This window comes from Ambystoma mexicanum, chromosome 4p, assembly GCF_040938575.1.
Source record: "Ambystoma mexicanum isolate Mex_15411 chromosome 4p, UKY_AmexF1_1, whole genome shotgun sequence".
Taxonomy (NCBI): domain Eukaryota; kingdom Metazoa; phylum Chordata; class Amphibia; order Caudata; family Ambystomatidae; genus Ambystoma; species Ambystoma mexicanum.
The window spans coordinates 254590476-254606126 of NC_090927.1; the positions used below are offsets into that span (position 1 = coordinate 254590476).

Consider the following 15651-nt stretch of genomic DNA (forward strand, 5'->3'; position numbering starts at 1 on the left):
TATTCTGTATTATGCACAACACTTTCCTGAAGACATTAAATAATGGTAAAATGTGGTTGCCTTACTTCTGAGCACGGGCATTGTGATGTCATGCCTTCCATTATCGGTTTGACTCATTCCTTCTTATCGTCGAACAATTATCCCACGTCCTACTGCTGTTGCTGCTGTTTCTGCCGTTGCCATGCCAACAGGTGAAACTCTCCTATGTTGCTGGTGTACCTTTTCCATGAACATATGTGCAAGGTAAGTTTATTCCCATTCCTGCTCACAATAAATGTGTCAAATGCAGACATATGGGTGTGCTTTGTAAGGTAACATATTAACTCTCTGCCTTTGAAAAGTGAAATGCGCACATCCGTTTCCTCCCCGCGTATACGAGCTAACATAAAACAATGTTATTTATTTATTAATATTTATATACTGCGCAGCAGCTGGGAGGCATTGTGGCACTGTTACATATAGAGTCAAAGCTGGTTACAGAAGAAGGCATACTTGGTTACTTGACAGTGTGTTAGGAAACACAGCTCCTACATATGCGCGCAATGAAGCAATAAAAGAACATTTCTGTGTTTACACCTGGAAAAACAGTCGTCCGTGATTTTTTGAAAGGGGCAAACAGGAAAACGCTGATAAATACAGATTCTGAAATGTTTTGAAAACACTGGAAAAACACCCCCGGAAGTAAACATAAATAAATCCCTAAAACAGGAACCCTATGCATTGTGTATGTGTGTAGATGGACACTCTGTGAATGCATTTTCCATGTGTTGTCATACACCATGGTTGTCCATCCCAGTTATTGGATGCAGAGCCATTCACTATGGGGCAACCTATGCATTGTTGTGTTATAAATGCACACAGTTTACAACCAGCAATCATCACTATCATGGTCTGTGAATGGCATTGCAGAGGAAAGATAAAGGTGATTTGCTGTCCTTGTGCATGTTTGCATTGTCTGATTCCTTCCATCATAGCTTCACATACCTGGTTACCAGACTACATGGCATTACTGTCTGCCAGTGCTGCATTGTCTTTGTGCAGTGTAGAGCTGTGACATTCGATGTCTAGGTATGTGCCCCCTTGCTTTGTGGTACCTGCAGTCATCTGTGTGTGTATTGCTTGCTTGTTGGGGCCATGTGCATCACTGACATACTACTGCATTGTCCTGCACGTCCCAGTCCTGCAGGTTGGTGGCTGTCTTGTGTAGTGTGGGAGGACAGGTCCTGCATGTACAGGGCATTGACAGGGCATGCATTGATCAGTTGTGCCAATGTCAGTCCCCCTTTCACATCACATTTCAATGGTGCCGGGAGATCTGTTTGTGTGATGGCACTTGTACCATCCAGTACCCATGTCCGTTGGCCTCTGTGGTTATCCATGTCTGCTGGCAGTATGCTGTTCCACACGACCATAGCTTTGAGTGCGCAACCAGTGATGCGGCCACAGCAGTGTGTGATCCTGTGCTCAGCACCAACGCCACATGGGAGCAGTCCAGAGTGGCAATTACATTGGGCCGGTAGGCTTCTGCGTAGAAATGTGCATTTGTGGCATTAATCTGTGGGTAGCGAGATGTCCCATGAGGCATGGTGCAGGAGTGCTTTCAGCACCTGCACAAGTACAAATGAAAATGTGGGATGGGACATGCCATGCAGCATGCCCCCAGTGTGCTGGTAGGTGCCAGTTGCAAGGAAATGAAGAACCGACACAAGCTTCAACGCCGGTGTAAAGGCAGTTCTTAAGTTAATCCTGCTCTGTATGTCGTCATGGATCAGGGAAAGTAACTCTACAAAGGTCTCCCTGTTCAGCCGGTCCATGGTAATCAACTGGATATCAGTTAATGTCTAGGGTGAGGGCCTGACCCGGGGAATATGCCCTTGTATGGAATCTCCTCCTCCTCTTCCTCCTCTCTACACCCTCTGCTGCTCTGACCGGCTCTGTAGCTCAATGTGGTGCAGGAGGAACTGCATGTCTCAGTTAGCAGCAGTTAGTGGCAGCATGGTGGTGGACAGTTGGTTTTGGTCAGGTGCAGGACTTTTGTAGTCTTTCAGAGTCGATGGGGTGCAGCTGTGACTTGTTTTCCATCACCTGTATGAATTTACCTCGACTTTTTAGGTGGAAGTAACTGCACTGTGTCTTACTGCCCGTTTTCAGAGGTATTTCAGTGGTATTTTGACTGATATGGCAGAAATACAATTTTTTATCTTGGCGGTAATTTCGCTGGGGCAATTAGTACCGGGTCTTATTCCACCACATGTTGGCAGTAATTCTGCCGTGGCTTATTCCACCGTTAGAATTAGCACCAACTCCTTATTCGGCAGTGTGGTAAAAGTGGTCGTAATTCTGTTCGAACACTTTTATCATGTACTGCCAAACTCCAGTTTTCTGGTTCCCTTACTCTGATGCTCTTTTCCCTTACCCGTGTATTTATGAGGTCCCTTGGTGCATGGGCCTATGGTTGGGATGGGAATGGGGCCTCAAACGGTGAAGAGGGTTACAAAACAGCAGTGGCGGTTTTTACCGGCTTCTCTAAATGGTCTTCAATTATTACGACCATATTCCTCAAATTATGCCTGGTCGTAACTTCCCACCATACCATTTACTACTGATTGGGGTGCCGAAATCTGTATTTTATAAAAACTTTTTTAGAGAGCTTACCTTTCTTCCTTTATTTGCCTTATTTCCGCTCGATCTTCTTCACGTTTCTTGCTAGCGCCCATGACTGTCAGTCAGCTGCATAGCATTTAGTTTATACTGCTTCCTCTGTACCTTTACTTAAGCAATGTCTTCTAACACCTGGGCACAATCCTTCGAAACCGTCAATATCTCCTGTATCAGCCACTTTATACCCTTCCATAGTGCTACTAATATTATTAGTGCACCCGCTACATTTTGTTATCCTTTGGGTTTTCTGTGTACAAAATGTTAACCAATGTTTGACCGTATGTGTCTGGTATGTCTGATACTATAGCTGTATCCCTACAAGAGGCAGGGCCAGACATCTTGGTGACCTACTTGGCAAAGTTCTCCTCATTTTCTGCTCATCTTCTCTGATGGATGAAGTTGCAACACATTCTGCCCTTTCAGCGGTACACTGAAGATGCATTGGCTCTAAGCCAGTCTCTCCACTCCTGACACCCAATCCCATCCTATCAAGGCCACTAGAAATAAGGTATGACAGGCTTACTGTTATCTTCTCTTTCTCACCTCTTCCTCATAGGCAGGGCCGGTGTTACACCAGACTGCACCCCAGGTGGGAAGCATTGCTGGCGCCGTCCCACCCAAAAACTTACAACATAAATTGTATGTGACAAAGGAGGTGCATTATGCATACATTACAATGGTAACAAAGATAAGGTTAATAGCCGCTGATTATCATGAGATGACAAGCTGCCAAGGACCGTAAACACAAAATGCCCACTGAAGAGCTCTAAACCCTTCTTTGTCAGCAAATGGCTGATGTGGAGGAGCCAGTTTTAGAAGGCAATGAAGTGATAACACTTCTGTATATCCTTTGGGGAGAGAACACAGCTTGTAATTCAAGCTCTGCAAAGCGCACATTTAAAGCCCCAGAACGAAAATAGAGAAATTAATATATTGTGAGACTGATGTGTTAGAGTTGATGTACCCAATAGGTCCTTTTCTCGTGTGTTATTAATCATAATTATACATAAATAGCCAATTTATGTATAGCGCTTCATGTCAGATTTCTGCCTGCCAAGCACTGGAAAAACAGGCGATACTACACATGTTGCTACTACTCAATATTTTGACCCCTGAAGTATGAAACGTTGAGTGATGACCTGAAACTAGCATCTCCTCACCTGCCGGCTGCCTGTTCCTCATAGCCCAAGTTTCCTGCTTTGCAATGTTGCCTGCCTCACATCTGTTGCCATTTGCTTTCCCCAATGCTGCTGCTTTTGTTTTAAACATCCTGAGTTCTGTTAGCCCTCAGATGGGGTCTGTGTTGCCCGAAACGTTTGTGCTAATTTTGTTTACCTCAGAAGGATGCAATCTGCTTTTTCCAGGATTGAAATCCTGAAACTACAAGTTGCACACAGAAGTATGCAGCATGAGCTTAAACCAATGTGCTATCATCCGAGGATCATTTTTGCGGATCAGTTTTGCAAACAACTGAAGGAAAGAAAACAAGTTATCTAAATCTATGATAAATTGGCATTTTGTACGCTTTTTTAATACTGCCGAATGGTCGTTTGATTCATGTTTGCAAGTTAAGATGTGCATAGTGCTTCAACCCAAAGATATTAAAGAGCTTTGACATTCAAAGAAAGACCCATTTTGGAGAAACATGTTCTAGTGTACACTTCATGAGAAATGTTCCAAAAGGAATACAAACACCGAATAAGTTACTAGCAGTGGCTTGAAGGAAGCAGTATGGAGTGTGCTTCCGTCCGAGATCGTGGAACCAGCAAACCTTCACACCATATCTCAACCTGCACAGGCACGTAATGGCAATGCCCTAGTCCTTCAATAGCTAATAAATAAGCGCTGCTATTTGCATGGCTGCAAAACATATTGGCTGCTGAAGCAAGCATAAGGCACACAAAGCGACAAGGAGGCCACTCTTGCTGCCACTGCAAACTCTTATACGGTTTCAAACGGCAGGCATTTCTAGGACAATAAAACAAACACATCTGCAAAAAAGTCCCATGTCGCATTCAACACAGCTACTCCTACAGGCACGTGTTTAACTTCATACGCACAGTGAGGGGTTCCACAGGAAACTGACATACATTTGCTTGGAAAGAGTTCCATATGTACCCTATACCGACCCCTATATATATTTACTGTGAGCTCCCATCATAGAACATAAATGAGCAGTGGTCTAGGTGGGGATTCCACGTGTGTCTGTCAGATAGAGAATCTTACTTGCCAATAACATGGTTAACATTGCGTTATGTCAATCTTGTTGGCAAGGACACGTGTGGCTTCTGGTCTAGTACTGCCCTGGCCTCCTGCCTGAGTCCTCGCCCTCCTATGCGTGGGCCGCTGGAATTCGGCAAAAATGGGCAATTATGCAACGTGTACGCCAACTGAACACGCTGACACAGCCCAGCCACTGACAGCCCAATATTGTGGCGTGTCCCGTGTGTGTTCTGTAAGGTGGGGGGCTCACGGTGGTCATGGAGGAAACCGTGAACACGCAACAGTGGCGACGAGGCAGGGAACCGACCCAGGCGGTTAGGAAAGCAGAGCATTTTTTTATTTTCTCCGTCTTCTCATGCCGCAGAGCCGGCAGTGACCACACGGTTTTGGCCGCCATCTTGTGAACAACGTTGCTCGGGTGGCGGCTCCTATCAGGAGTGCTTGTGCCCCTTCTGACAGAGTCATGGAAGAGCTTCTTGCAGTGAGGCATTCTGAATTAAAGATGCACTCCTTTAAATAGTTGCTTTACTCTGAATGACTACTTCTTACAGAGTCATGGAAGAGCTTCTTGTAGTGAGGCATTGCAAATTATAGATGCACTCCTATACATAGACGCTTTGCTTTTCATTACTCATTTCTGACAGAGCTATGGAAGAGCTTGTTAAAGTAAGGTGTTCTAAATTAAAGATGCACTTCTTTAATTATGCGAGAAGAGAAGTAAGCACCCAGATGTTCATAGATCTTATATTGAGACCCCTTCATGCTCTTCATTCCCACCAGTAGCCTCTTCACCACCTATCACTGCCATGGCCACTCCCCATAACTCTACAGCAAGCTTCCCCAGTACCACTCAGATCACGCAAATTTCTCCAGAGCATTCAAAGCAAGTTCAGGCCTATGTGGAATTAGAGAATCCACGAAAGCGAAGAAGAACAAGGAGTGAGGAAGAGCAGGAACGAGGAGGAGGAGAGATTAACGATAGGAAAAGAAGGGGAGGAGAAGGAAGGACTGAGAAAGAAGGAAAGAGACTGTTCTCCGCTAACGCCACAAGTTTTGCAAATGAACTTTGAGCAAAAGAAATGTGAAAACATTAATATAAACATTAACTTGTATTTGAATTGTGTATGACTGTGTGAATATGCTGCAACCAGATTTGTTGTATCATAATCTGAAAAAAACTTTTTGGAATAAAAGAAAGGCAGGTCCGGTGCACGTGCAAATAAAAAGCTGCTGCTTCCCAATGCTTGCGCCAGTTAAGCAAGGCAAGAGTTGATATGCATTTCTCTCTGTGACTGCAGTATTTGTCATGTGCCCTTGTGCAGAATGGAAGTTTCCTTTTCAGAAGGAAAACGTCCCTAACTGCAGCATTTCCAATTTGAAAACATTAAAAGTAATATCTAGAGCAGGAGCTAAAAATGCATTGGTGTGCAGTAGACACGATATTTTAGGGGTAAGAGCAGTGGTGTTGTCAAAGATAGCCAAAGTCGGAGAGCTCCGCCTGTTAAGCCTGGGTCTTTCCATAACGTTTACTGGCAGCAGCAAGACTGTCTCTGCGAGACTTTTTTCAAAGGTTAGAAAAGCAGTACACAACTTAGAAGTGTTAGCAAAGGAAATACATGTGATATGAACTCTTATGGTAGCGGCCTGCATTAACAAAATACATTTCTTCCATACCAGGAGAGGATGAGAACATTAAACTGCAGTTGCTGCCTGTTTCCTCTTCTCTTGTGCACATCGGTGTGGCTGCTCTCGTGAAGTGCCTGACAGGCACATTTGAAACATTTGTTGCCATCTGCAAGAGTGCCTCACGTAGCTCAAATACTGGTGACTCATCTTGCAGGGTGAGGCAAACGTTTAGCTTTAAGATGAAATACGAGGGATACACGACCATGAAATCCATCCGTGCTGGCCGGCCCTGGAAGCACCAGCACTACCAGCCTGGGGGGAAAATGCCCTCCTGCCCCCTGGCCCAGTCGGCCCCTGCCTGAGGACTCGGACTTCCGGAGCTGTTGCATTTTCCCTTACTACAGATATCTGGCTGGGTTCCTCTGAGAAAATGGGACCTTTCTGGTTAGCAACCTGAGTCTTCTCCGATCCTCATTTGCCCCCCTCCACCAGTCTAGACTCTTCCTCCAACTCTGTGGTGCCCCTTAGCCATCTGGAACAGGATCATCTCAGTGAGTGGGTCGACTTCCACTCGGTCTTCTGGCTCTTATCCAACTTCATTATCCCTCCCATTGTCTGCCTGAAGGAGTACCTCACTGCTACCACCATATTTCAGCAACAGTGCTGAATTTGGAAAAGCATCTGCTCCAATGCGTCCAACAGGGAAAAGCTGGGCATCTGGCCTCTCATCATGTTCTGTTGTTCTGACTTCTCTGCACTGCCTCTGTGCTTTCCTTTGGAATCAGCGTTGACCCCACTATAGCCCTCTAGCTTCCCACCTCGCTCTGCATGCTTAGCCTTTCTCCTCTGACTCAGATCACAAGTTCTTTCTGAGGTTCTTGATCTTCAGAGTTTGCCAAAAACCTAACATCTGAAATGTCTACTCTGGGGAAAGTGGCAAAGCAACCCAAAAGATGTGCAAGAAGCCTTTGGGGCCAGGGTGGTTGGGTTGGCCAAAGGAATTGCAGCTCTTCTTGGTATGGATCAACTGCCTCAATCTGATGGTCATGGTCTTCAGCACAACTCCCACTCCTTTTGGAAGTGAAAGCACAAAAGGAACAAGCGGGGCATCTCAAGAAGTGAGTTGGGTGGGGCCCAGGAGCTCTCATAGTTCATCAACAGCATTGCTTCACAGGAGATAGAATAAAACCAATTATTTCCCTCCTCTGGGTGTACTGGTCCCATCCCTCCTGCTAATCCACTTGTGTTGCTAGTGAGTGGTGGGGGAAGCGCCTCCTCGCAGACTGACAGTGTCAGCACCTAATAGAGGCACTTTTTTAAATTATCACAAAAAGATGTCCTGTCTACATATGTCTAGGTGTTGTGGATAGGGTCCCACAGTGGAGCGCTGCAAGGCCTGTTTCCATGGTTGTTGGCCTCTCCTTTTCCCTGTTCTGGGCTAATGATGGGTTGACAGTTCTCTGAGCACCATTCTCTCTCCACTGGCAAGCATTGGACTTGAGCAGTGAAACCTGAGCACTGCTGATCCTTGGTCATCCAAAGGGCTGGCCCCCAACCTTAACCATCACAATGGCAGCGGAGGAACCTCACAGACATAGTTTAGGTTGTGGGGCAACTCTAGAGATGCGAGGATACAGGGTCATGGTGAGGGTGTGGGAGAATGCAGGTTTCAAAACTGGGAAGCTGTTGGTGATGTTGACCACTGGCACAGGATTTAGAGGACACAAAACTGCTGCTGTCTCGGAAAATGTGGGAAAAAGGGGGAGTAGGAAACCACATCAAAACTGTTATTTACCTCTAAAGAAAGATTTCGATGTAGCAAAAATATGGAGATATCATAATATCATTCTTATTAAAATTGCCCTCCTTAATAAAACACAACACAACCACAGCATTGTGTCCCACTACTTGTTCAAATGATAATAATGGGTAAAAACATCCATCATGTAAAAGAATCATTTTGAAAAAAAAATCTTCGGAAAAAAACCAATCAATTGAGTTTTGACTGGAAGCATTAAATTGCTTACTCGGTAGAAACAACATTTAACTATTCATCATTTTGTCATTATAAGGACAAGGACATTCCTGCCAACTCCCCTTCATTTAGAGATTGACAAAGGCCTTGGGATGAATTAATTCTCCAAATTAGCTCAATCTTCTGTATTGTTGTGCTATGTTAAGTCCAATAAAAATGAGAATACAAATTAGCACAATCTTTTCTAGACATTGTTAAAATAACCCTCCAGAATTATTACCCTTCTTAAACAATGCTTTCTCACTTATTCTCCTTTTTATTTTGTATTTCTAAAATATTTTACTTAGAGTCAAAAATACTCAGCTTTTAAATATTGTTTTTCATTACAATTCTATGCAGGTATGATTTTATCGCATGGAGAGAACTGGAAAGTGATGAGAAGGTTTACAATATCAACTTTACGAGACTTTGGCATGGGAAAGTCTACAATAGAAGACAAAGTGATTGAAGAATGTGGTTATTTGGCCCAGCATATTGAGTCCCTGAAAGGTAAGTATTAAATACTAAGTAATATTGATAGGTTAGCTGGAAAAGTATTGAGGTCAACAAAAATAATGGGAAAAAGAGAGGAAAATAGATTGGTGTATTACATTTTTAAAATTTTTCTTACTACCATTCATAATCAATTATACTTGAGAGCAACGACATTTGGGCATATTGAATGAAATGGCCATTTCGTTGACACATCACACTACTACTTTGGTTACCGAAATATCCCAGATACAATGAGATGCTGTCTTTTGTCTTGCCGTTAGATGTCTCCATGACATTCAAGAGAAATTGAATCCCCCCCTGTTAGGGAGGATTCTCAAAATGTGCTAATTTTCCTTACCTTTTGAGACCCCCAAGCAACTTTGTTGGATTTCTAGGATTTGATTTTTTTACCTGGAAAGAGTGTACGCCTTCTTTCCCACTCTTTCATGTATTTTGATGTGTGTTTTACTTTTGTGTTCTTTGGTTATGGAGTTTTTAAACAACTCCATAGGCATCATCTTTTTCTGTGTATCACACTGCACCTTCAGTGCAGTGGCACAGGGTTGTCTTTCAGACTTCCCAAGGTTTAAATACCTTCTCTGGGACTAACTACTGTCTTCCAGAGCATGTAAAGTTAAATTGACTTTACTAGTCTCTTTAAATTTACTCACCCAGCACATACTATCTTCCTATAGAGTGTTGTAGGGGTTGCCTTGCTTCCCCTGAGTCAAAACACTCAGATAACAGTAAAATGTTACCCTTTCCTACTTTAAACGGCTGGTGGCAGTGGTTTAGATATAACTACCATGATTGCTAACTACAGTAGCTAAAAATCGGGTCAGCCATGTTTTTCAATATGGCGCCCAAGACCTATCTGTAAAAACAGACTCCGGTCATCTCTTTTCACCATTTCTTGTAGGAAAGTTCCTTCTTGTGTTTGTCTCTGCGCGCCAAACCATGTTTGGTCCCTTTGTTCGTTGGCCTTTGGCGCGTTCCGTGCTGAAGCCCTCCTCTGGCGCCAGGGTGTCTGGGGTGGACAGGATGTGCGGGAGGTGCCCGAAACTCCCTGTGCTTAGTCTCCTAGGAGACCTGAATGCACTTTGGCGTGATTGGCCGGCTGGCTGTCCGGCAAGGACAGCCACCCTGCTGTGTGAGTGACAGCCAGGCTGGAATGAATGGAGCAAAACTCTTTAAAAGCAGGTCTCTGGGACTTGGAAAGCAGAGTCGACCACTGGAACGAAAGAACCGAAGACGAGCTGAAGGAAGAGGACTGCTGCAACTCCTGGACGACCGGTAAAGCCATGCTGCAGGTCCAAATTGCCTGAAACTCCATTGACAGAGAAGCCCTTCAAGGTTAACTTCTTCCCTTAGTTTGGTTGGAACAACCATTTCACAAGCCACCTGGACACCGTCCCCATCTGGTCGAATTTTCATCACAGTGCTGTTGATAACCAGATAGCTAGAGGGAAGGAAACCAGCTTTTGGACTTTAACGCACTCACACCTTAAACCGACGTCTTGCTAAAGCTTTTGGCCTCATCTCTGGGCAGTGCAGGAGCCTCCCGATGTTCTCCTTCTTGTCCCCACAACTGAAGCACAGGAACAGTGAGATCTGCTCGAACTGCCAGGAACAATTGCCTCAGCTACAGATCTTCTTCATTATCAAGGTACTGTGCAAATGAGGTCCAGAAATCTTTTCGGCCATTGAGAAAGTGCGTGAAACTTTCCTCAACTATGAAGGCTTGTACTTCCCTTAACATTCGTCAAACTTTTCGCCTAGCCAAATTTTTCTAATCTCCGTGGCAAAGACTTAATTGTTATCTGCCAGAAGTGTTGTATCCTATACAAAAGACTTTGAACCATTGACTTTAGCCCAGGCATATTGAGAAGAATTGCCGGTTGTATTTAACTGAACCCCTTTGCCCTGTATATAAATGTATTTGGGCTGTCTATTCTTACAACTTTGTCTTTTTACCACTTTATTAAGTATCTGAAGTGCCATTTTGCTCCCACTTTAGGGGAGCTAAACTTGTCCATTTACTTACCGGTTGTGTAATTTTGGTTTATTAGTGTGTGATATTGAGCTGCTTATGCTAGTGTAATGTTTTCTAACTGACTGAGTAAATAAATAAATATTCTTTTACAAAGAAACCTTGAGTAGGTGTGTATTTGAATTACTGTATTTGTTGGTCCTTTGTGTAACTTATTCTACTGCTCACTTAACTCTTGAGATAAGTCTGGCTGCTCAGCCATTGCTACCACTTTACTGTGTAGTACAGGCTTGTACCAAAGGTGAAATTGTGCTTTCACTTATAGTCCTAATTGCCTGTAGTGGTCCCAAAGGTTACTGCAGGTGATTCTGCCTAACACTCCCAAATGCATTTCAAGCCCAAAAGGCACAGAGCCACATTTCTCCTGTAACATAAGCATTCTGGTGCACGTCATTGCCAGTGCATTGGTGGACAAACATTGGCATCACATTCCGGGGGGAGTGAGCATCCAAAAGTGCCAGCTTCAAGCCTCATCCCTGATGCTCTGTTTTTAAAAAAAAAGTTCCTCAATTTCAAAAAGGCATCATCTAAACACTGATGACAGGACTATATGCATACAGAACCAATTCATTGACCAGGCTAAAAAAGAATAATTCAAGGGGAGCATTATCCATGCAGAATTTGATCCTTGGAAAGAACATCACAAAGAAGGATCTTTCCACTGAGCAAAGGCTAGGCCCGGGAGTACATCAGAGTTTTCCTCTTGGATGGCTAAGGTTTGGGTAGAGCTAGATTTGGAATCAGCTTCTCCAAAGCCTAAAGCCCCTCTTTCAGTAAGATCTTTCTGGGTTTCTTCCCTAGCTATAGGCACCATTATTCTCTCCAATATTGCCTGGGCAACTTGGTCTCCCGCCAGAGTCTGAAATGACGCCTCCACATGGTTTTGGAGCAGTCCCTTTATGTCCCCTCTAAAATCAGGATTGATCACCCCAGCCAGGACATCAATGCCAAATTTCGATGTCAGTTCTGATTTAGGTACCAGCCTCATGTATGTGCCGGGAGGTAAAATAAGAACAAGATCAGTAGGGATAAGACGCCTTTCTTTTAGTGGGATGGTTTCTGTCTGGATACTACACAGATCAAACTCAACAGACCCTTTTGTTCCTACTGTGGGGTCAGAAGCCCTTTCACTTAATTTCTCATATTTCCGGGTCACCCAACTTGTTTCAGTTAAGTTGCATCCCACCCTGACACCATATGTGAGACAGGCACGGTATCAAGAGAGACACAGGCTCAAAAGGGTTGCTGTAATGCCTACCTGGCCCTAACTCTAAAGGGATAATTCCCTCAACTGATGTTTCCAATGGCCATCATTGTCTAGTAGCCCAAAACAAAAGTATTTCTGTGTCTGAACCTATGGTTGCCCTCACTCTGTACATAAATGTGATAGGCGGTCTTTACAAAAAAAAGGAAAATAGTGGTTCAACAAAAAAGGGGAACCGGGGTTGGTGCCAGGTGCTACTTAGTCAATGTTGCACAAATTGGTTCAAGCAACAGAGCTGTTCATGCAGTTATCAAACTCCCTTCCCCATGCTTCAGTTTAGTCAATTTCCAAAAACACCATGAATGGTTATAACACATTTCCTTTTGTATGATATGTTGGGGTTCCCTTCTCCATGCTTCAAAACTTTTTATTGAAAAACAAAATTCAAAGTCTTCAACTTATTCAGACCACTCGAGGTTCCCTTCCCCAAGTTCAGGCCCCTTTCAATGTTCAAACACAAAAACACTTTTCTTCAGGATGCACTTTGATTTCTTAGGTTTTCAATTTATAAGCACAAAACCATTTGTACGATATATTCTCCTTAACAGTTCCTTTTCATACACTGCTTTCTTGGGGTAGGATCAGGGGCTTTCGAAAAAACGCCAGGCTCTTAGCTTTTTCTAGGCGCGACCACTCTGACCCTGTTGCCCCTCTCTTGGTTTCTCGATTGCTATGCACCTTTCAAGCCTTTTCCATACACACTTTCTAGGCTTTCATTCTCTTCACCTTATTATGCACTCTTGCACGGTTTGTTTCCCCTTTTCCTGTTTCGTGCCTCTTGCACCTTCTTACTTTGTTGTGCATCTGCACCTTTTGATTTCTTTCACTTCTTTACTCCTGAGCCACTTGCTCTCTCATGACTCACTTGCGCACTTTCCTTTCTTTCCACTTTGCTTTTTACACTTTATTTTTATTTGTTTCGCTCCTCACGGGCTACTTGCTCCACTTCTATTTTCTGTCCACTTCTGACTTTACTTTCAGACCACTTGCCCACTTTCAAATTACCTTGCTTTCTGTTCTTTTTGCTTCTGCACCACTTGCGCACACCTTTTACTTTTACAGTGCTTTCTGCCGCTTTCATCGATCTGGCTTTCTTTCTTTTCCCTGCTCCAGCCACTCACATGCTCCTGAGTTTATCTCACTCATGCAAAACTCACTGGGAAGAGCAGCACTGAGAAGCGGTTTCTGCGGGGTGCTGTGGGTTGAGGTCAGGGTATCACCGCCTGCCCCTCTGATAGCCCTGGGACCAGCACACAGCCCAAGGGAATGAGCACTTGCAGGGTCCCAGCTGCCTTGCTCTAGCTCGCAGGAGGCATGGCTCCTCGACGTGCTGCAACCCCCTCTGCATACAGGGCCAGAAATCTAGCACATTGCTCTCATTCGGATTCTCCTTCCTGCAGCTCCCAGCTTCTTGGCTTCATAGGTCCACCTTGCTTCCTCTGCTCGCTGATTCACCCGTGCCTGACAATACCTTTTATAATGAACCAGGTTGTCAAGTGGAGTCAGGTGCAAGTAGTCCCTATTAAGTGCCTGACTCTGCCTGACCCTATTAGTGGGACAGCATATGCTCTTTCTACAGTTGGTTGCCCTTACATTCACCATATTATTCCTATGGGTATTCTTGGTGGATCTTTATAGCCTTCTCCTCCTCTCAGTATTCGTCAAACATGGGGAGGGGGGATGAGGTGTGATTGTAAACACCCTACAAATGTGGGTGTAGGGTATCTTTAGGACTGAGGAAATACCACTTCTCACCTTCAGGTATTCTCCTCCCAATTCCCTGTGACCCTCCACTCAGGAGATCCACTCTCGCCTGGCCGCCCCCAGGGTTGGGATCCAAAAACGATGGCCCTTCCCTTGTCTCCTGAATGGAGGATCCTAAGGGAGTTTTGGGAGAACACTGGCAGGTTTCTCACAATCCGTAAAGACAAAATTGGGCCTCATTACGAATTGGGCGGCGTGGATTAAATGCAGCGGTTTTACCATATACTGCTGCATGAACGCACTGCCCGACTATGAGGCGGGCAGAAAGTTGGAGGGTTCGCCTCCCGCTATGGGGGTATATCTGCCAACTTTTTGTCCATTTTAGTAGAATTACTGTTGGTGGAATTACAGCAGCAGCAATTCTGTTGAAAATGCCCCATTGAGTCATATGGACTCAAACAAAATGGGGACTTACACCACCACTGCCATTTGCAATCCAGCGGTTATACTGCTGGACCAAGTGGCAGTAACGGTAATACAGTTTGGTGGTATCTGGGCAGATTTTAAGTCCAGATACCACCAAGCTCACAATGAGCCCTAATGTATTTTTCATCTGTGATTTTCTCAACTAACATACTATTTGCTTTTAAATGCAGCACAGATTATTGATATGTGGACTGCACCCTGCAATGCATTACATTCAAATCATGTAGCATAATGTTGAATGTTAAAAAATGATAATTATAAATGAAGAAAGAGACAAGCAATTGTTCAATTGGTTTAAATAACACTTGCATTCAATATCCCTATATTGTGCTAACTTCAGAAAATGTTGCAAACATTCTAGGAATATGAAATGTATGGGCTTTAGAGAAGGTCCATATCTAGTGTGCTGATGGAATATTTTACAACCTATCCTCAAAGGCAAATTCATTTACTAAAAGTGACACTTTTGAGCTTTGGCTAACACTACAATAAAGCTATACATACAGGATAACCAAATGGACACTAGAACATACTGCAAAAGCACAGAGGTTAATTCAGTACGACACGGCACGAGCTGTCATTGCAGATCCAACATAAAAAACATCCATATGGGAAAGTTCATTAGAGCACAGAAGTATTGTAGCATGACACGGGACAGAGAGCGAGAACACCAACTAATTGAAGAAAGATTTCTTGCCAGAGGATATGAGCATGACTACATTAAGAAATCAAATGTTAAGGTCCTTAATAAAACAAGACAATAATTACTTGTCCCCAAACGGGCGTTATGATTCTCCTTTATTACGAGAGGTAAAATGTATTACCCAGTACAACGGCAACAACACTTTTCTATACAGGATACTCAGAAAACACTGGCATGTATTGTTTCTTGATAAATGTCTGGGAAATTATCTTAATGACTGACCCAACATTATTTTCACCAAAGTCCCTACATTACAACCAAACGCTAAGTCCAAGCTACATGAAACCTGTCAGAGTACAGAGCTCGACGTGGCTACATAACAGCAGTAATAACACAGGTTTTCCTAAATGTGGACAATGTACCATGTGTAAACATGCTCTAAACAACCCACAAACACTGGTAACAGGGCAATGACCAAACATTAA

General features: G+C 43.9%; 1 protein-coding gene across 1 annotated transcript in view; it reads left to right on the forward strand.

Moving 5' to 3' along the window:
- The window catches only part of LOC138453178 (cytochrome P450 2K4-like), a 557377-nt gene that overhangs the window by 188409 nt on the left and 353317 nt on the right, over positions 1-15651 (forward strand). Inside the window, exon 3 of the mRNA XM_069605777.1 lies at positions 8885-9034. Coding sequence (XP_069461878.1) covers positions 8885-9034 — 150 coding nt within the window. The remainder of the gene's footprint in view (positions 1-8884; positions 9035-15651) is intronic.